Here is a 22453-nt window from a genome sequence, read left to right as displayed (position 1 = left end):
GAAAACTAATTTCAGCCACTTATATCTACCATCTTATTCAGTTAGTGAGGACTCGAAGTTCATGACCATAGATAAGGGTGGAGATATAGAACGACCGTCAGACGGATCTTTACGGCTCAGCCTCGACATCACAACACTACGCTACAGCGACTGCAATTTCGCAGCCACCTGTTGGAATCTGCACCAATCTCAGGGACACGGGAGTTTGAAAGTCACGTCAGGTGTGAGAACTTTTACGAGCATATCCCCCCCGAGATGTTCTGTGGGAGGTGTTTAGTGGTGCATGCTGGGACCTTTGTAACGGATGACTCGCTCCCTGTACTCGGCTGCAGATGCTGTGTTTGTATACTCGGGATTCAGTCGTACTTGTTCAAGGTGGGCGCTGCACTCCGCCAAGGTTGTGGTTTGTGTCCCTTTCTGTTAGTGATCTATCTTCACGGACAGGGTGTGGAGGTGCGCCCGAGGCCAGTAGGCATGCTGGGATAGCCACAGGTCTTACCTCTTCCATTAGGTTAACAGCAAAAGCAGAAAGCACGTAATTTCTCAGATAAAGAAAAACATGAGTTCACTAGCCTTTATATTACATTTTGTCCACTAAGCAGATTAGATGATAACAAATTAACACTTGTATAATACAGTATGAGACAGTTTTAAGAAAAGACCTTTGTTCACACTATGAAGAATGATGCTGTGACAGTATGATGTGCGGTAAATGAAAAACTTCCCACAGAAACAACGCGTGGATGTTTTAGATACAAGAGTAAAGCCATGTCTTCAGCAAACGCAGTGCAAAGTGTCTCTGCTTTGTTCCGTCCTCATCGGGATGCGACTGGTCCCTCCAGCATTTGTCCACCATCTGCTGCAATGTCATCAGATAAGGCTTGCTTTCTCATGTGTTCGTTAATCCTCTGCTATATGGTCCGTGAGCGTTCACGTTCATATTTTAAGTCAACAGCACAAGGACCAGAGCCCTGCATGTTGAACAGCTGATTTTGTGGAGGATGTGGGGAGATTTTCATTCATTACCCATTTCTCCTCCCAGTGCCACTCCATATGCCAGGAAGTCCTGCTCACATGTTTTCCTTTTCCACTACCATGGACACACTTGCTGAGATCCCTCGAGAGATTCAGATAGTGGGTTAGTGATATGATATGTATGAGATTTCTACCTTATCAGCCCCATCCTACTCACATGAGCCCTTGGGACTTTTGAACATATTGTCCCAGCCATTCAGTTACCCTTTAAAGTGGAGATTCTCTCAGCAGGTTCTTTGCTTTCTTAGAAAATAGAGGGATATCGTAGATGGATAAAGCCGGCCTGTAGATTTGTTTTAGTCAGTTTTATTTTAAACATCAGGGCAGAACATTAATGCTTTTTTTCCGCTCTCGCTCCCGGGCTGCAGTGCTGCCGGCGTCAGCATGACCACTGTAGTTTCCACCTACATACGTAATCCTAAAATGGCATTTTCTGTGTATCTGTGCAGTGTATCGGGATGTTGTTTAATTCTGCTTTCACACTTGTCCTCCACAGCCCCTCCAAACAACATATCAGTGGTGGCGGAGAACACTCCGGCCCCTTTCAGTCGATACCAGGCCCAGAATTTCACTCTTCTCTGCACTGCGAAGGGAGGAAAACCAGCTCCTTCGGTGAGTTGCTTGTGTTTCACTGGGGACTTGAATTTGCTGCATACCTTGACCTTTTTTTCTTATTTTTTTTTTTAAACAGGGAAAAATGTTTTACCAAATATTCTTTCTCTTGAACTTGTGAATGCTTTTACTGACCAATAATTGAAAAGTTACGTGACAGCGGTTGCTGATCTCCCTGCTTCCCAGAGAAATTCAGCCCTGTCTGCTCAGTAGAGCTGTATGATGGAGCTTCAGATAACGTGCACTAAATACCTCAGTTAGCCTGTTTGCAGATTGGCTTGTGTGCGATTACCATAAAGTCTGTCATGTGACGCAGTCATTACAAAATGTTGCTCGATTTAGGGAACCGAACCATTAGTGATATTGATGCTTTAATTCAGGGCAATTATTCTAATCACATTGACAAGACAGTAATGATTGCATACAGAATTATACTTATAAACCCTCATGCACACACATTTAGTGGTGCAACAGTGTACACAAGTTTTCAGTAGAAAAAAAAAGAAAAACACTTTTACTTTTTGAAGAGCAAGACAAGGTCTCTTAAATATAGCTGAAGCATATGTTCGATGCTTGGTGGCATATGAGCTTACGGACGCTGTTTGAGAGCAGTCGCTCGCTGCTCGTTCCCGCTAGGTCATTAATCATCGTCCATGGGTGTATGGTAATGGACTCCAGACCCTGAGCACACCTATCTCCTGCAATTATGAGCCAGTGAGAGGTGAAGACAAGGTGAATATGATTTCCGTCTCTCAGGTACTTCCTGGTTGATGGAATGATGAGTGAGGCTCTCCCCTGTTGTGATTTCACAGTGAGCCTAAAGCCATTGAAGCTCGACTCTGCTGGAGTCTTCCCCGAACCGCATAATGGAGAAGAAAAAAAAAAAGAGGTCTGAGAGGTTTCAGCCGGTCAGTAATCCCAGGCTGCCTCCGTGTCGCGGCCTAAGTCGCTTTGCTCATAATTAGCTCTGTCAATAACGCACCAAGCCACTGACATGAGATGAAATGAAAAAGAATTGTTTACTCAATTCGCTGTTGTAGCAGATAAGAGAAAAACCTAGAAGACAGTTTGCAGTGATTGCACTCTGAGGGTAATGTTAACTACCCAAGAATATCGGTTTTGACGGCAATACAAGGGCACAATGTAATGTAATGGCTGTTGAATAAAAACACACAAGATACACACATTTCATTACAGAGGACTGTGGGAAATGGAATATATACTTGAAGAGGTGCATAAAATAAGTCAGATTACTGGTGGACTGCGTTTTGCTTTGGCTCAGTGACGAAACAGCAAGAGAAAACATTTCTGCAATTTTACAGTAAGCTGAATATTCAGGAGAAGAGACTTTATGTATTACAAATTTGAGAAGTTGCATTAATTTGACAGTATTTTCTACATCAGGACAGAGCATATTCCCCATGTTTTTACGTGGCATTATCAGCTCCTTTTTTCAAGGGTGAATGATGGCTGGCACAGCATCAGTAAAAAGGTCATGATAGGCAAAATATGAATTTAATTAAATGCACTGGGCTATGAAGGTGGTCTTTTAATCAAACTTAAATAGTGATTCCATGAACGTTTATCTTTGTGTGTGTTACAGTGTAACGTCGAGACGTTTCAGGTTCTCTACAGTTACTTATCTTGCTTGTTTGCAGTAATCATGAGGAAAAACACTGAATCTAATGTTCTAAAAATAATAAACGTGTCTTACGTCTTCAATTAGCTCACTTTGTCTCCACAGTGGCTTTCTGAACCCATTCTCCGTTTTACCACTGGGAACCTTAACAGTACCTACCTGGAAAAAAACCAAAAAAAAAACAAACAATGGTAGATAATAAAGTCTCGCACACCCACACAGGTGTTCTCTGTTTTACTGTTTGCTGCTGTGAAGAGCTACAGTATCATAAAAGTTTGCCAAAGTCACACAACTTTATACGTTATTATCTGGTTTTTTTTCAAGTGATAAGGTGTACTTTCACAAAACAAACAGGCAAAACAAAACCAAAAGTGGAGTCAGATGTTTAGTGAGTGTGAGCGCACCCACACGGTCCTGAGAAGAGGTTTAATTAGCCCACATAAGTGAAAACACCTGCGTGTCGGTGGCCGCGAGTGCCGGATCCTCTAATGTTCCTCTGTTGCTCTCGTAGCACAGAATTAATTCAGCTCAAATTCGCATTTCCATGTCATTGTGTGAGTCAGAGGGCCATTGGGGGAAATTTAAATATGATCATGTGCGGGTTCTGAGACAGAAACTAATTTCATGATTGCTCATTAGGCCTATATCATACAGGCAAACAGACACGGTGTTTGCACAGAAGTTAACGCGCGATATAAATCGCGTCTGCTGGCTCGGAGAATGTGAGAATAAATAAAACATGCAGCTTATAAAAATCGCACATCCTCTGTGGAGGCTCGGGCGGGGACCTGTAGAAGTTGGCTCGGGCCTCATACAGCATGTCGTCCTTCCAGTTTCCGTACCAGCACTACAAATTAAGGTTGCAGTCTGTCCCGGCCGGAGGTTGATAGTTCATCAGGGTCGACGCAAAGACACAAAACCACCTCACAGGCATTAAAGGCCCGTCCATGCTTCACATGTCCGCGTGGGTGCGCGTTGGTCCGCGCGAAGTAAAAATCGTCATGACTTCCTGTCCGCTAGGGTCCGCGCGGACCGATCCGCGGAACGTCCGCGCAGCAGCCAGAAAATTGAGCCTGCGTTGCGCATTGCGCGCAGGTCGCGGAAGTGTGCGCCTGCGCCATAGCAAACAAAACATGACGGTAAAAGTGAACGTAGACGGAGCTACAGCCTGATGGCTCCCATTAAAGACACCGAAAGAGTGAAAACTGGTGGAAAAGAGATGAGCAGACTGTCTGGAGGGAGGAGAAGGTCTGCAGACAGAAGTGAAAAAGTAACTAATCGCTCCGGCGCCGCCCCCGCGATTCAGAAACAGAAAAAAAAAGGCTAAATAAACTTTAATACTTAAAGATAATGTACTGACAATGTATGTGCTTAATTTTCTCTAAATAATCCGTAATAAAGGAGCAGATAAACAGTCTGTAGAGCCGGAAAAGCTTCTCGAGGCTGCGTGGATCACCGCGCCTGCATGAGACGCGCACAGCTGAGCTCAAAATGTTAGTATGGGAGAAAGCGCTGTCCGCATCGTAGTGCGCTGACCTTCCAAGGCGGACGCAGAACGCGTACATGTGAAGCATGGACCAGCCTTTAGAATCAATGACCCTGATAAGCCAGAGAAGGTCCGTCAGTACACAGGGAGAACATGGCAAACTAACCAAGGCCTCCTCACTGTGAGGAAAGAGTAGCACAAACTGACAGTCTGATGGAAAGATTCCTTCCAACAGAACGGCCTTTCAGTGGTTTCAAACATCCCAAAATCTTAATTTAGATGTAATTTACTTTGCTCTACATGTATTTGGTTTGCTTGATGTGCATGGTTACCCACCAGCTGCGGTTTAATCAAGTCCAAAACTGTATTGAATTCTCAAATGTTAACAAATCTTTCTGTAGTGAGTAACAGCTGTTTTTGAAATAATCAAGGCTCAATTTGAATCTGCCAGTTAATTACAGGTTGCGAAAGGACATTGTGGAGTATTTGTTATTCGTATACTGCCTGAATGGTTTTTACCGCGTGTGATTGAACACAATATCAAATTTAAGCTGTGGCCATTTACATCATTTATTCTATTGTTCACAGTCATGCTTGCATAACAAAACCTTGTTATTAGTTTGTAAGTATTGGCTTGAGTGGTGCTTCTTTGGCCCACTTATATGAGTAAAACTTCAAACGGCTCCCTTTTTGCTTTTTGATGAAACTCATTTCGTCTTTGCCGTTGCTGCTGCCCGGGGGCTTGTTGCGAAATGAGCTGTTGTCAGCTCTATTTTCAATGTCATATCGTTGCGAGCCCAGGCGCCATCGTGGCCCTTCAACGTACAAAGAAACAAGCGATTGAGCTGACAGTTAGTGAAGGAAGATAAGCATGTCTGATAAGCAGTTCTAAATTACTGTTAAAAAAAATATTTGTATTCAGTTTCTCCGCTCAAGTAGATGTTGCAGGTTCCGGCTCGAGTATTTATTTTCGGGTAACTTTTGATTTTTCCTACCTACATTTGAACCCAAACGTATTTTCTCCTCCTTACATTCGTTTCGCCGACTTGTTACCTGAGTGAGGCTCATTCAGAGTTACTGTGAAAGGATCAAAGCGGCTGATGATTCATTCATACCGGGAGCTGCAGATGTTGACAACTTTAAAAGTGAATGAGTTCCACTGCATCCAGAAAATACTCACAGCGCCTCACTTTTTCCACGTTTTATGTTACAACCTCATTCCAGAATGGATTAAATCCATTTATTTCCTCACACTTCTGCACACAATGTCCCACGAGGGTGTTATTGACAGTTAAAGCTAATTTCAATTCACGTGCCATAAATATGTTAAGAAACGGTTGTCCGTTTACCCATGTAGCAGGCATTGGAGTGAACCTGATATCCTCCGTGTGGCCACTGTCTAACGGGGCCGTCGCTGTTTGGTGCTGAGCAGGTAATGAGAGAGTTTCTGAACCTGGAAACAGCTGCCCGATGAAGCCGAGAACGACGCAGCGAGAACTGTGAGAATGTAACCATAACTGTAAAGTCGAAGGCCAGACAGTGAAACAATGAGCTTCAACCTGCCCTAAAGCTCAATAAAGCTGCGTGAGGCTGCAGATTTGGGCTGCGATTCCCTGTAAGTACATCCAATGAGCAGCGCCGCGCACATTATTTTGCATTTATTGCCACTGATACGCTGCTATCCTAAAGAATATGTATATATTTTATGTTTTAAAGTTGAGATAGTTGGTAATGTTTCACTCACATTTTATGTTCAAAGGTATCAAAAGTTGTTTTATCGCCTGCTGGTAGGAAGTGCCGCCATACAGGGTCCTCAGATGGCAGGCCAGTGGTCGTAATACCTCCAGCTGGTCATAAAGAGCGAAGACAAAAGAGAGGAGGAAAGTAAAGAGAGGGACTGATATTTATGTTGCACATCAACTGGAGTCCCTTCAGGTAATTAAAGGTAGACAACCGGGAGCAATGCAGCATAAATGCTTATATTATCAGATTTCACTAGTAAGATTATTTATTTTTAGTTTTACCTCACGACCCCCAGCGGTGCATTGAAAGGCGGGGTGGCGGAAGAGTCTGAAACAGCTCAATCTCACATCAGAGAGACACTCAGCTGCATCACGTTTACCTATCCATCTCTATAAGCTGAACGAATTAGCATTAAGACGTCTCCTCCGCAGCCACATCCTGACACTGAGAATCAGACCATAGGTGCGCGGCGACCACAGCCTCAAGTTTACCACACTGTAATAAAAGAACCTTGAGAGCTTTTATGCATCTTTCAATGCAGAATCTCTTTTTGTCATTCAACAGAAGCAACGTCTTTGTATTTGTATTGGTAAATTTACTTTGGCTCTCCTCAAAGGAAAAAGAAAATATTCCCTGTTGCTATGCAACATGCTTTTGCATACTTCCAGTGTCTGACACTTGAAAACGACGCTTGAAAGTGTTGAACTCCGTCCAGCATTGCTACTGTTACATGTCTCATTGCACTTAAAGCAGTTTTCAGAGGGCTCCCACTCTTTCTTCTTCCAGTTTTTTTTTAAGCCCATAATTTGTACGTATGCTCATTTTAGGATTTTAAGGAAGTGCGGAGGGGGTTTTTTGTTTTTGTTTTTTTTTCACAGCCCTGGCATTGCTGCAGTATAATTATAATATATTATAATGGTAATGCACTATAATGACATAATTCATTGTATATACCTCTTATCTATCCTGCACAGATATCACTTAAATATAGATGTGTTATTCTAGCATGCCAAAATATTTAATTTGTGTCCGTTGTCAAGTGGCAGACGCAGCAAAGCGCCAAGTCAGTTAGAAATGATATCTGTAGCAAGGTCTAACAGACGGCCAAAGTGTGACCAAGCCATCCTTTCTCCTCCTTTTTTCCTCCTACCATCACCTGTAGAAACCAGCAAGTTAAAGATGATTAGATTAGCTCATATGGTTGTAATGGTCTGGTTGGGTATGTAGGAGAAGAGAAATCTTTGTAGGTTAAGGAAAAAGGAGGATACAGGAGAACAAGGATACTGCGAGAAACCCCGAACGGGACAGTCCTGATGGACCGCAGATGTTACGGACAATGACTACATGTGGCTCAAGGCCTGCCAGTCTGATTTCCAGCTATCCTCGTTCTAGTAGATTCATCATAATTACTCATTACCTGCAGTACATCCACTTTTATTAATCCAGTGAGTTAAAGTTTCAGTTTTTTTTTCTTGTCACCCCCTTTTTTTTTTTTTTTTTTTTTTTTTTTTTTTGTAACACCCAACAGCTAAATTCCCGGAGTGCCACTTTCAGCTTGCTGCATATAATGGACTGCATGTGTTTAAATAGTCTGCCATTATGTTTCAAGATCTGTCGGCATCTGATGTCACTGAATCGAGCTGCTGACATATCAATAATAGCTTCCCAGTGCCACGATTAGAGCATCCTCAGAACACAAGCAAGCACTGATTGAAAGGAGGGAAGATAATGATAGTTAATAATAAAGAAGGAAAGATGATTAAGTCATGGCCAGGATCTCTCTCTCTCTCTCTCTGTCTCTCTCTTTCCTCTTGCTTCTGCCTTTTTCACTGAATCCCTCTGTCACTATGAAAATTACCACCTTGTCCTTTTGACGCCGCCGTGATTAATTGCAGCAATATAGAGGTGTATATGGACCAAAGTGTGATTGTTACATTTTAAAGAGGTTTTGGATTTGCGATGTTTTTGAAGTGGGGGCAGCTTGGCAATATGCGGAGTGCAGGTGCTTTCATCACGGTCTATTCAGAGGCAAATGCAAAATCCTTCTCATGCCATCCCAGCTCATTTTCACTACTGTCTTGGCATTGTGCACCGGCTATTGCTTAGAATTACATCTCTTCCTTTCTGTGCTAATTCATTTCAGAATGAAGTAAGTGGTTTGTGTCTGGCTCTATTGTCTGCACATATTGGACTATGAAGTATTTTTGGGATTTCTAACAGAACCATGATTGATAATCTCGTTATTCCGTGCACTAAAACTTAGGAGAACAATCCAAACGCAATGCCAAAACAGTCAAAATCCTCTTTCAACATGAGAGTAAGGACTGCCTTCCAGATCATATGGCAGCAAATATACTACCTTGGAAGGCTGGGTGTTGATTAGCAGCTGCAGAAATTCCATTTGTGGTTTCTTTTTTTTTTTATCATTTCCTCTGAGGATGTGTTTCTAATTTCTCCGATTTAATGCTTGAAGCTTGTTGTGTGACAATGTGCGGCTCGATATTTGTTTTTTTTTAAACCGTTTCCGCATTGAAAAGATTTATTTCTATCAGCACACAATAGATGTGGGATAATTAAGTGAAATGTGAATCTTTTTCAATCGGTAACTAACAAAAGTGCCCATGTCACTTTGTTGGAGGCAAGTCTTTATTGGAAACATGTATCATGGTGACAGATATCCCTCACCGCTATTTTTGGCAACCTAGTTTCATGTGTACCAAATTAATCAGTGTTTGCTCTTGTATTTGAACACAATGAAAGGAGTGATGTGTTTTCTCTTATCTGAGCCTGTCAAACAAGGAAATGGGATTTTTTTTTTTAGAGCAAATTAGTAGGTAGCTCAAAGCAAAGAGACCAAGTCCACAGTGATGACAGATGTCTTTTTAATTATGCATAGATTTTGAGATGAAACTGACTGATTCATTATTACGTGAAAAGGCACAGTGTCCTGGTGGCTCGTTTTGTTGGATTGTAAAGGGACATTTGTATATGTATTTAAATAAAAAGCTGTGAAGTATCTTTAGAAATACAGTGAAAATCATTTGAAGATGCAACGTGAAGGCCTGGCCTTGCTCAGCTGCTTTTAACTCGGATAAATAGCTTTAATAGCAAGTCACATTTGCAGGGCAATCATTAAACGGTTTCAAATCACGAATCTAAAATGTTCAACAGGACAATAAAAAAATAAATAAATGATTTTATCATACTGTGTGTTTGTCTGTTTTTAGAGCCGACATGCTCTGCTGAGTCCGTTTATCCATCCATCTATCCTTCAGGTTCTTAACGTTAAAATTTATCCTTTAAACATGAAATGTAAAAAAAAATAATAATAATAGCTAAAGGGATTACAAATTAATGAAATATCAGTATTATGTAAATGCGATTCTGGATAACTGCTTTTTGATAAGTGCTTAAAAAAAAGTAATGGATTCTGTAGAACTGTTTCCAAGGAAGGTCCTTCCAGAGCCGAGGCGCTCTGATAGGAAAAGCTCAAAAGCTCGGTCACCTTCAGGTTTTAGTCTTGACTTCAGAAACACCTGAAAGGAACCACTTGAGAATTTAAGACTGCGCACAGGGTCAAAAGGATCTCCATTTTTGACAGTGCCAATTCTTATTCGGCTTTGTAAGTGATTATTATTTGTAGAAAATCAATTTTAAAATGCACCATGAACGATGACCTTGGATTGTAGGAGAGAAAAAGCTATTACGGTAAAGTTTAAATACGAGTTCCTTGTACCTCAGAAGAGCATTTCATCTCGCCACTTTGCTACTGTACGCAAAGTATCAAGCAGAGATAAACCCAGCAATGCTGGTTAATGTATTTAACAATGGCACAATGTAAAGCTGATCCACGGTTGATTTAAAAACGTGTTCATCAGATATTGCAAACAAGCTGATATGTCTACTTTCTACAGTACACGGCTTGGTTGATACGTCTGTGTGCAGTGCTTCTTATTTTAAATGTGAGCCACTGGTAAGGCGAGGGGAAATGAAGAGGAGCAGAAGTGCAGGATAATGACATAGAAATAACATTTCCCTCTCTCCCCGCAGCTACGTATCTGTCATTCATTTCATTCATGTCTTTGATGGAACCTTCATTTATTCCTTTTCTTATTCCTCAAGCAGACAGGTCACAAAAAAAAAGATATTTAGTCACGGTGGGATCACTGTGAATAGGCAAACTGATGCTTGATATTTCGCTGGAGGAAACGCCAAAATAAAGTATTATTTTCCGACTCGTTGAGGTGATGCGTCACGGGGCCCTGTGCGCGGCGCTAAGTCATGTAGAGGCTTAATCAATATTTCCTTTATGTCAATAAATTAGCTTGTCTCTCAATGTTTACGGAAACAAATCAGTTATCTAAGATTACTGAATTAATTCCCCATTATACTAGTCCGTAACAAACACAGGTGTTAATGTGTACCCACACCATTTTGTCCAACAAAAGCTCCGGAACAGGTGCATGGATCTCTCTAATCCACACTGCTCTCCCCGCACCTGCTGTGATAATTAATGAGGTGTTTCGGTACACAGTGAAAGAGCGTCTTCTCCTTGCAAGATGTTGAGCAGCGGCAGGAGTTAGCAGCAGACGCATTGGGGTCACTGTGGATAAGGGTGATGTTTCTACTTCCCATTGTGCGGTTAGATTTTTAAGCTCTGGCTCGGCACATGCGGTAAACACAGATAACGGGTGATGAATGCACTGCGCATTGTAACATTTAAATGAGTGAAATAATGCTGTTTTAAGGCTGTGGTTAGGCTTGTGAGTCCCTGGTTTACAACACAACATGAAAAGCCAGACAAGATCACATTTTAAGTCCAAAGCACTTCAGGCATTTTTCACAAAGGACCAAAGGGTGTAAACAAAGAGCACACTGAGTGATCTCTTTCTTTTTTTTTTAATGTATATATTGTGACAGAAGTTTCAATACTTCAGGCACACAAGCTGAAGGCACTGCTTGGATTGTTGTGGTAATATTTCAACCAGCAGAGTTCACATTCTATTGTAAAATTTCAAAGTGTGTCACAACATTGGCAGGAATTCCTCTATTGAGCAACAAAACGGAGATGTGTTCCAACCCATTTCATTAGATAAGGTCACCTTTCTGTGCACATTTCCTGTTCTATTTTGTGAACTCACTTTTATTTCATATTTTAGCTCCTTGACTCTCCTGCTGTTGGGAATGAAACGATATTTAAGCCCACGTTTTGCATGTTGTCCATGCCGGTCCGTCCCGTGTGCCCCGTGAAGCGTGCCGGCCGTCACCCCGGCGAGGTCTCGTCCGGAAGTCTGACATTTTTGATTCCTGTCTGTTCTCTGTTTTTGTGGCCTTGTCTCGCCCTCAAGTTACCTCTGCCTCTCTGGTCATCTCGTGCATCAGACCATGCCTGCCTGAGTTTGTTGTTTGAATTGTTAATAAACTTGATTTTTTGATGTTACATCCATCTCCAGTCATGCATTTGAGTTCCCTGGGAACCGCATTGCATTAATGTGCTGCATGAGGACAGAGGGTCCTGCAGCAGCCTCTTTCCAGACTGCTCAGTTGTTTTTAGTTTGCGCGACATTTAGACATCAATCAGTAATAATGCTTGTTTGCAATTTGCAAGTGTTGCACTGGTAATTTGTATTTGCTCTATTAGCATATTCAGGAAACCTTAAACAAAGATTTCATTTCACAAGATTTCATTGTTGGTGGTGCAGAAAACTGAAAAGAGAATATCTGCCAGTCAACGAAATACATGTTTGTAGTGACGTATGTTGTATGTAGATGATGGATGATAATATTTGACTCTTAGGGAAAGTACAATTGTCTGATCAGAGTCGTTGTGTTGTGTGAATCTGTGTAGTCGATGTTTCCGTATGAACAGATATCTTAGGGAGGAGGTGTGTAAAAGTCTTCGGTGCTTGTCAGGAACTGACTGGGTGTTGGAGCATTATTTCAGGAAACCGGTGCTTTCAGTACTTTAAGTTCTTAACCCTTTCAAAGGGCACCAACTAAAATTCTTAAGAAGATAAATCTTGACCTTAGGGACAGTTTGAAGGATATTTCAAGGAATAGTCTTTACCCAATCATTTTTAAAAATGAAAATATAGAGCGAATGTCTGCTCGGTATTAAAGATCAAATGTGCAGAACAGGCATAAACTGACAAATATTTTTTTTTCCTTGATTTATAACTGAAAAATATGTCTGAATTACATACTATGTATATTTCTCACTGGGTTTCTGAAAGAGGCTATTGAATCATCTTACATACTTTTCATTGCAACACTTCTACAGCGGTGTGTTATTTGATACAAAAGTTTCTAAACATTTACACATGTTTGTTTGGGTACTGTGATTAAGTATGGTGTCACAACTTTTCATATTTTTTAATCTGATGACAGATAAGCATCACCATCACTCAACACTCCTTAATGAAACTGGAAGAACTGATGACAGAAAAAAAAAATTAAAAATAAACCCGTCACTGCACTGGTGGTGTAGTACAAGTAGGTGGGGCCACAGAGCAATTTACAACGAAATAGGAAGGAGCAACAGGTGAACGCGGGTGTGTGGACGTGCACCAGCAAGCCCTAATGAAGTCGGCTTTAAATGCGAGGACTCAGTAGAGCATCGCGTCTCGTGTATAATGATGTCTGCGCTGGTAAGCAAGAGGGCACCCAGAGACAGCCCCCATCAATCAGTAATTTAGAGACAACGCTGCTCAAATAAAGGTTAAAGCGAATGTGACTCAGTTGGCTTAACTCGCTCAAAACTGCATCTACCCGTTTATAGACCCACTCTAAATCTATTATGGTACAAACACTTGAAAAAAAAAACTGTGTTTTATCACTGACTGCCTCCATTTGTTATATAAATGTATAATGGCAACTTCAGAAAAGAAGGAACCACTTCAAAGATGAATACATTATAGCGTAAAGGTGATCTTACATCGGAAAATAAGCTGAAGTTCAGGGTCTCTGCTGCAAATTAACTGGAGGGATCAACTCTTGAGATGCCAGATGAGAGGGATGCTTGAATCATCTCTTCACAATGCCGTGAGACGCGGCGATGCAATAATGATTCTCTGATCTTCAGAAAATTGAATTTTGATGACCAAATGTCCCTAAAAGAGCCGTGGATTAAATGTTCCTCGATTCCAACCGTACAGAAAGAGGCACACATCTGTTTCCAAAACAGCAATACCACAGGCAGCGACTATACAACCTTGTTTCAATGCTAACATCTTGAGGTTATGTGCTGAAATGGGAGCATAAATTCCCCGTCAAGAGATTAAGTAGTCAGAGATGTTAATGGACTCGTGAAACAGTGAGGGAACTCCTGTAATATTTTGGGAAACACGGGTAAAGTGGCAGGTCTGGCTCCTGGAAACAGCGACACGCTAGACGAGCTCCTGCTGAAATTATTTTAAAGCTGCAAAATGTTTCGGTTCAGACTGACGTTCAAAATGCCACCGGGGTCCAGTGTGCTCCCTATAGTGAGACCCCGGTTTGAATCCAGGCTGGGCGGAGGACTTTCCTTTCTCCAAACTTTCCCTTTACTTAACATTATTATCACCCTTTCGTCACGTATCATGTACATTTTTTTTTTTTTTGTCTAATAACTGTTTTCCCTTTGTTTCTCCTTTGTCTCTACCAGGTGTATTTCAAGCGTGACGGCGAGCTGATCGAGGTGATCTCCTACACGCACCCCACCAGCATGGAGCAGGGGGGCGGCGCAGCAGGGGTGAGGGGAGCCAGGCCGCTCATCAGCAGGGACCTGGACGACACCAAGCTGCAGCGGTCCCTGTCCCTCCTGGACCCCGAGGGCCGCTTGTCCCACCTGTACACGGACAACCCGCAGCGCGTCCACACTCAGGGCCAGCAGGCCTCCGAGCCCAGCCCCGCCACGGAGGTCATTCCAGAGACAGTGGTGAGCCGGGAGTTCCCCCGCTGGGTGCACAGCACAGACCCGCTCTACTACTTCAGCCACACTCACATCCCCCAGAGCGACGGCTCCGTGGTGGTGCAGGCCCGGCTCACCTGGACCCTCAACCCGCAGCTGGACAACGATGCTCTGTTCAGCTGCGAAGTCAAGCACCCGGCGCTGTCCATGCCCATGCAGACAGAGGTCACTTTAGGTGAGTAGTACACACACACATACACATACACACACACACACACACACACACACACACACCCACGCCTCGAGCTAGCATGGAGGGAATGCATTAACATGCTCCAGGGAGGGGGAGTGTATTAACATTTCCTAGTGTACTTTCAATGTAAGATATAAGGTTACATTTATTGACTGAGTGTAATGTCAGCAGGATTAAGACAACCTCAGAGACTGTGTGCTTTTTATAGAGAGTCCATGTTCTCAGCTTCCGTTTGAAATCACTGGAGGTTTTAAAAGTAGAATCAGACTGAGGCTGTGTTTAAATGAGATTTTCAAGTAAAAATGCAAACATTTTTATTGTCCTTTGGGAGTCCGTTTACATGACAGTGGTGCTCAGACCCACCTAAAGTGGTATTCTCTAAAAACCGCTCCCAAAGTAGAACTTTTTTAAAACGCCCGAACTCCGTCTCTTTGGAAATGGCTGAAAACTCAAATTTTTCTGCACGTGCACACCAGGGCCGTGGTGGAATAGAATAGAAATACTTTATTAATCTCAGAGGGAAATTCTTGTAGTGTAGTAAAATATCTGTAGGACAGAACAATTAAATAAATAAAATTAAATATTGACATATGGAAGGTGAACCCAGAAAATTTTAGTTTGTTACACCACGCTTTTTGAATACCCGGAACTTTAATTTTGAAAGGTCTCCTCATTGAACTTGAAGCCCCCATTAAAGCTTCTCCTGAAACGTGTCACATTTTTCACACACCCTTTCCTCATGTCTTCTCCCTCTAAGTTTCCTTGCATCCCCTCTCGCCACACTTGGACCCCGCCCGGGCCTCCTCCTCCTCCTCCTCCTCCTCCTCCTCCTCCTCCTCCTCCTCTCGCCTTGCAAATGTACTCAGAATAACACTGATTTTCATTTGATGCCACTTAATTGTGTTACAGCTGAGCAGATTGCGCGCTTAGTCCCGAATGCAAAACTCCAGGTGACTGACAGGGCAATTCATCGAACTGCCCGTTGTTGGATTGAGCTAACTCAGAAGCGTTATAGAAAAAGTCAGACTGAATTAAAGAAGTCAAATGAAAACGTAGACACACTGACCAGGGTCACATCATTGAGAAAGATGATCTCAGGCGTGTTGCCCTTCTTCCAACTTCAATGAACGCCTCGCTTCAAGTCTTTAGTATCAAGTCAAGATTCTGGATTTCGCTCCAAAGAAAAAAGTAGTCATTAAAAGATATTAAGCAAACAAGGCTTCCCACAGATTTTCTTGGCATATATGTGGGCAACTGCTAACAAGGACCAACAGAAATATAACTACTGTTATTAGTATGAGTCACTTCCACACTGTTTCCTTCACTTCATTTGTCCATCTTACAGCTTGAATTTATTAAGAAACGCTGTTTATTCATTGAAATAATTGGTCCTCCTCCCACAATGACGACTTCTCGATTGTGTGAGCCGCAATGGAGGCGAATAACCTCGTTCAACAGGTCAAACTCTCGCATTACTCATTAGTCTGCCTTTCATTGTGCTTGGCTCGTCTTCAGATTGTTGCTGACGAAAATAGGTTTTGGGGTTTAGTTTTTCCGCATTTTATGAGCCAGGCAGACTTACTGCCAGAATCTGTGCATGTATGTGGGTAAACAGGTTGAATCTACAGGGTCTCAATTAGCGGCAAAAAGACCCTCCTTTCTCTTGTACTTGTTAAAAGGGTTTTCTGCTCAGACCGTTGAGAGAAACAGATTTTTTTCAAACAAAAGAGAAAGAGCAGAAACTCTGCAGGAAACTCACTTCTGTATTGTTGATTTTCATAGAACTTATATAACCAATCAGTTCATTTACTACACATTTTCTACAGCAGATCATCAAACTCTGGGTCAAGGTGCGATATGAAGAGACACACGCGTTTACAAATTGACCTTGCAACTGAACAATATCCCTGGATGCAGTATGTGGAGAAAACGTGCAGGAAGAGCAAACTCCATACAGAACAGCTCACCCTCAGAGCAATCAGGCGACCTGGAGCACTCCATCCATGTAATGCTTTGGGTGGTTTTGCCATTTTAAATTGTTTGGTAGCTAAAATTAGTACTGAAAGCATTTTTATATTTTAGTTTTTGGTATGTTCCTTTATAAAACACATATATAATATATTTAATATATAATATATTTATATTTTAGCCTTTCTGTGCAGTTTGCATGTTCACCCTGTGCATGCATGTATTTTTTTTTTTTTTTTTTTTACCCTGTTTCCAAACATGAGTTTGAGGTGAACTGTTCACTCAGTTGCCTGTAGCTGTGAATATCAAAGTGCGGAATGGAGCCTTCCTTCATCAGCTGGGACCATCATAAGCCTAAATTAAATAAATCATAATAGCAGATGGATAAATAAATGATTTTGTTTTGTTTTGAACTGTGTTTTTATACATATTTAAGGGCCCGATAAAGCTATTGCTGACAGAAAGTGGGACCGCTTCACCATAAAGTACACATTGTGTCCCTTTGATGTATTTTATTAGATATTGATGCATCTTATTAGATTTTCAACAAGAGATTTAATTCCAAATTTTATATTTTAATGGAATTTGCTAATATTCAAAATCAAAAGCATATATTGCCAGCGTCATCCTGTTACGATAGTGTCTGAAAGAATTCAAAGTCTAAAAAGCCTTTTGGCCCTTATTTAAAAACCAATTGTCACAATTGGCATTGTCATTTTCTCAGGTGGGAATATCTCACAGCAGAAGAGCGTCTTTTGAAGTGTAATAACTGTCACTGTCACATCCCGGGTGAATAGAAATATAGTACATCGCATGCGAGAGGGAGACGGCAGTATCGGCTGAAGGTATAATGACAGGAGCTGTCTTCTCGAGACAAAGTATTGCAGTAAGGATTCTAACAGCTTTTTGCCTTTTTCACATGTTGTTGATAAAACAGATGACACACCCTGAGGGGAATGAGCCCTGTGAAACTCCCGCTAAATGTCAAAGGCGCTAATATTTTGACAAGCCGTTCGCCCCGCTGTGTTTGAAGTCATTAATTTATCACCACCTTTGTTCTTTTAAAGAGATGGAAGGAGCTTCACCAGTCATTTGCTTTTTTTTTCCCCCACCACACTAAAGAATAGACAGCAGAAAATGTGCATTTGTTGGTACTAATTAGAGCGCACTTGAAATTCAAAGCATTCGCAGACCTCGGGCTCGATCCATCATGGAAGCTGATTTTTTTTTTCTTTTCCGCCAAAAAAAAAAAAAGAGCATATGCTCGTGATTGAAGTATATGTTGATTTGATTCATATCACTGACAAAATAGCCCTTAATTCTTGGAGTATTTCAGCACCGAGGAGCTCTAATTGAATGTGACCATAAAACAGCTCACCCAAGGATTCCCGTCGCTTACATACCCTATTCATTTATATTATGCAGCTGTAACCGGATAATTGCACTCCTGCACAACCCTCTTGCTTCTCTCAGGTGTGTTTGGTCAGGAAATGAAAGGAAGATCTTTTTAGTGCTCATAAGTAATAAATCTTTCAGAGATTTAATATCGCCACAGGAGACGGAGCGACAGTCTGACAATCGAGTACTGTTGTATCGCACTTCATGAATATTCATGACCGGCTCTGTGCTCGCCATACAAATGGAGCAGAAGCTGGTGCAGGGCCTCGGGAACCTTAAAGCTGCACTTCACCTCTATGAAACCATCATACGTGTTTTTCTGAATATCACTGAGGAGCCGCGCATCTCAACTATTGAATCGGCTTCATTGTTTGGGTCTTAGGTGAGCAAAGGCATTTATTAATCAGCATCATCAGGCAATGCTCATTTTATACGGTGTACGGCAGTGAGAAGAAGTCTTCATACCTCCCGGTCTCTCTTTGCCAGGCTGCGATAATCAAAGAGCAGATGCTCCACTTCAGGACAGCCTCTAAGTGGTTCTTTGCATGTTCTTAGTGTTCATTCTGTGGGATATCAAGGGTGTATGCATGCACATATTTTGTATTTCAGTTTCTGAATATGCAGTTGTGATAAGAAGCGTCTTTATCTTTCGTCTTTGTTCTCTCATAAATTACAGCATCCCTTGTTTCATTCACTTAAAGTCATCTGACAGTCTGTTGTTTGCGTCACTGTAAGATAGATCCACTGGCCCCTCACACAAGTAAACTGCAATTTTGGCACTTGTGTCAGTCATACAACACAAAGGATGTATTGATAACTTTAAAAACATTTTATCCTCTACTCAGTGGAGGTTTTGGTCCATTTTGCTGCTTTAAGATGAATGAAAGTGCCTTAAAATGACACATAAAGGCTCACCGGATATGTCTAACATGTTTATTCAAATAAACACATTTCCAGCAGAATAATATTGGTTGTTAAGTATATAACTGAAAGATAAACTCGACAACCGAATGGCGATATTAGCCATAATTGAGTTGAAAAATCATAATATTTTACACTGCTATATTAAGATCTATGAATATGTTTACTTTTACTGGATGATAATTGAATACAATAGTCTTACTTTTTCTAAAAAAATATTAAAAAAAGATAAACTATTACAGAATGATATGGATTAAATGTCTGGAAGGTTTCCTACAGATCCATCAGCGAAACACCGAGTCAGGGTCTGATTCCTTATCGCAGAACAATCCCGTGGTTACTCTGACTTTTGAAATTGAGTTGAATCTCCAGCTTCCTCAGCTCATGCAGCTGCTTTTCTTTGATTCACCTGGAGTCTGTTTTGCAGCTGGGCAGACCTGTTGATGCGGTGACTTAGTATTAAAGCGAGGAATTTTTTTTTTTTTTTTTTTTTTTTTTTTTCCGGGACTTGTTTATTCTTTGACCTCTAGCGAAGCGGTAGCGGTTCTTTCTCACAAACTGAAGAAATGAGGCGTCGGACGACTGCCTCACGGGCCCGTGGCTCCTTCCCCCTGTGACGCCGTCACCCGAGAGCGGCCGTGTCATGTCCATCTCGCCGCGCGCCGCTCAAATCATCGGCGGTGACGTAGGGACACCAACTGCCACTGCTGGAGCAAATCCCAGAAATCGGCCATTATCTTCCCGGGCCATATGCCTTGAGATCACTATGTGATGCCATGACACCAGTTGTATTTAAAAATACCCCTCCATTAGTGTGTAGGAGTTGGGGAAAAATAGTGCCTGGCGCTGCCACGCCAAAACAAGCCTGTGAAACACTCGGTCATGTCAGACTGCTCACATCATGTCTTCGGTGAGGTTGCCAGTACAAATACGTGAAGATTTTCCCTGAATCTAAAAAAAATAAAATAAATAAAGTTTGTGCTGCCAAAATTTGTTCCTGGATTCTGCGGCAGTTTGTGCTGCTATGCATTGATTTTCTGGACAAATGAATCGGTTTATACGGAATAACAAATTGTCTTGTGGTGCAGAAATATTCCCTGAAAATTTGAATATCTCCTCTTCCTCCCGTTTGTGTTAGTCCAATTCTCTGTAACCATTTCATGCAATTCAAATGCTGTTGCTTCTGTTTTACAAAAGAAGCCCTTAAGGGGATATTAAACATGCCACATACTCAATCCTATTTACAGATATGACAGCGTAAGTCCTAATCCATTAGTCCAGTACCGGCTTGCAGTCAATGACCGTCTCAGAAAAAAAAACCTTGATTCATTACACACAGTGGCAGTTTTTCTCCAGATTAATAGCTAAAAAAATCAAGTAATTCTTCTGTACATTTATTCATCCTTTAGTTTAAGACATCAATAAAAACAAGTGCCCAGTGTAATTTTTATAAGAGTTCACACTAAATTAAGTATAGAGCTCTTGGGCTGGACTTTTTCTGACATTACAGATTGGATGCCCTTAGCCTGAGACTCATCGCATGTGCTGCTCAGTCCATTTATTTAACATATGGAAGTGCACGGTGTGTGAAGCAGTTATCTTTAGGGGAATTGTTAATCATCGCAAATCGTGCAGAACCCGCTTTACTGGCCCAACACAGCGCGCCGTGCCGCTGTGATGAAATTACTTACCTTTTTATAACATTATGCAAATTATTCATTTTATCTCGACACCACATACACAGGACAATCACTGGCCCCTCGCAATTTCATAACATTAGAAATGGCTCGCACCCTCCCCTACTTGCACCCCATTGTTTCAGAGGGTCCAAATGAAAGCCATCTGGGGGCTGCTGTCCACACCAAGACAAGGGAATTAGCTCTCCGAGTGTCCTTATCTCACTGCCTCCACACTCCACCCGTTGCACTCCCATTCTCCTATAGTAATGAGTATCTACCCAATTTAGTTCCTTTTCTCTTCAAAAGGGAATAAATCCAGCACAGTCCTCTGGATGAAAGAACCCGCAGGTCCCTCGCCATCTCGCCTCATGACCTTAATTGACAGGAAATTGTATTTGTCTTTCTCCCTCTGCGGCAAAACAGGTGTCCGGCAGGATTTGTTCCCAGTGCTTTACTACGATGACCTTTTGTCCTTCTGTCTTTGTTTTTTGTTTTTTTTCCTTTTGCAGCCGCTCCGAAGGGTCCTAAACTCTTCATGTCCCCCACGAGGGCAAAAGTGGGGGACACCGTGCGCATATCGGTGCAAGGATTCCAGGTAGGATCGCCTGGGGTAAGTGCATGGGGACTTTGGAAAATGATGGGTTACTGCAGTTTAGAGCGGGAGATGAGTCTGAGGACAGTTAGGACTGCTTGCTTTTCCTTTGTGACGTCTGTAGATCACAGTGACAAGAGCCTGATCTGTTCATTTGAGCACATGATGGGGGTCAAACATGTGAAATCTATACGGAAGGCATGTACTACATTTATTGAATAAAGTAGCCGCTAATTGTAAGTTTTCTACTGTGGCTTGTTCATTTTTTGTGAAAAAAAGAAGGGAAAGGGGAGAATCAAAAGCTTAACATCTGAATGTGTTGCAATGCTGCAGTGAAATCCTGCTGGCATCAAATCCATTCTGTCGGGGTAAGCTGGTGAAAAACGTACATGCTGAAGGTTTTGAAATGTTAAAGCTTGGGACATGACAGGCTTTTGCCTCTGTTGTTTTAGAGAAGAATCTCTGTGGCAAATAAAATTTCACTTTGCTAGAATATGTTTTCACAAAGCATTTCTATTTCTTTGCACCAAGCACAGAAAAAAGGAGGGTTGGTCATTTTTATTTCATTTTATTTCATTTTAGTGGCCTGGATAGATAGATAGATAGATAGATAGATAGATAGATAGATGGATATTATTACTGCAAAAAGCAATAAAACACTGAAAAATTAATTAAATGCAAAAGACATTCATTAATTTAAAAAGTGTGTTCAGTGTCATCACTCTAACAGGCTGGCAGCCACACCAGCCATTGTCGTTTCTGCTGCTGTCAGTTGCCCCGTGATCCCAATAACGGAGATTGTCTTTGTGCTACTATCATATCCTGCCAAAAAGAAAAGGAAAAAAAAAAAAAAAAAGCATGTCCCTGGTGTGAATGGCCCCCAGACAGTCCTGGTCTCTTTGACAGGATTGACACTTTGAAGCCAGGCAGCTGGAGGCAGTCAGGTGAAGAGAACAGGGTTAATCCTGATATATAACATGCAAATGGACCACCGCACAAATCTCCTCTGTTACTTCCCAGTCACTGCTTCATGAACTCATAGAAATCATAAGTCAGATTCTGTTGTTTTTTGTTTGGTTTTTTTTTTTTCTTCTTCTCACTTTCATGAGACAAAATGAATATGCGGTATGGTTGTTGGCTTAGTGCACTGAGCTACGGACTGCACAGATTTGTACATGTGTTTATGTCTGCCCAGTGACCTTGGGATTTTTTTTTTAAATCATTCCTTTGCTCAGGGAT

General features: G+C 41.7%; 1 protein-coding gene across 1 annotated transcript in view; it reads left to right on the top strand.

Annotated features, from left to right (window-relative positions):
- The first annotated feature begins 1419 nt into the window (after positions 1 to 1419).
- The window catches only part of LOC115388145 (immunoglobulin superfamily member 21-like), a 31230-nt gene continuing 10196 nt past the window's right edge, over positions 1420 to 22453 (top strand). The window contains exons 1-3 of the mRNA XM_030091088.1: positions 1420 to 1647; positions 14158 to 14638; positions 21132 to 21217. Coding sequence (XP_029946948.1) covers positions 1420 to 1647; positions 14158 to 14638; positions 21132 to 21217 — 795 coding nt within the window. The remainder of the gene's footprint in view (positions 1648 to 14157; positions 14639 to 21131; positions 21218 to 22453) is intronic.

Source organism: Salarias fasciatus, chromosome 5 (assembly GCF_902148845.1).
Source record: "Salarias fasciatus chromosome 5, fSalaFa1.1, whole genome shotgun sequence".
Taxonomy (NCBI): Eukaryota; Metazoa; Chordata; class Actinopteri; order Blenniiformes; family Blenniidae; genus Salarias; species Salarias fasciatus.
This window is presented reverse-complemented; position numbering and strand designations above follow the sequence as displayed.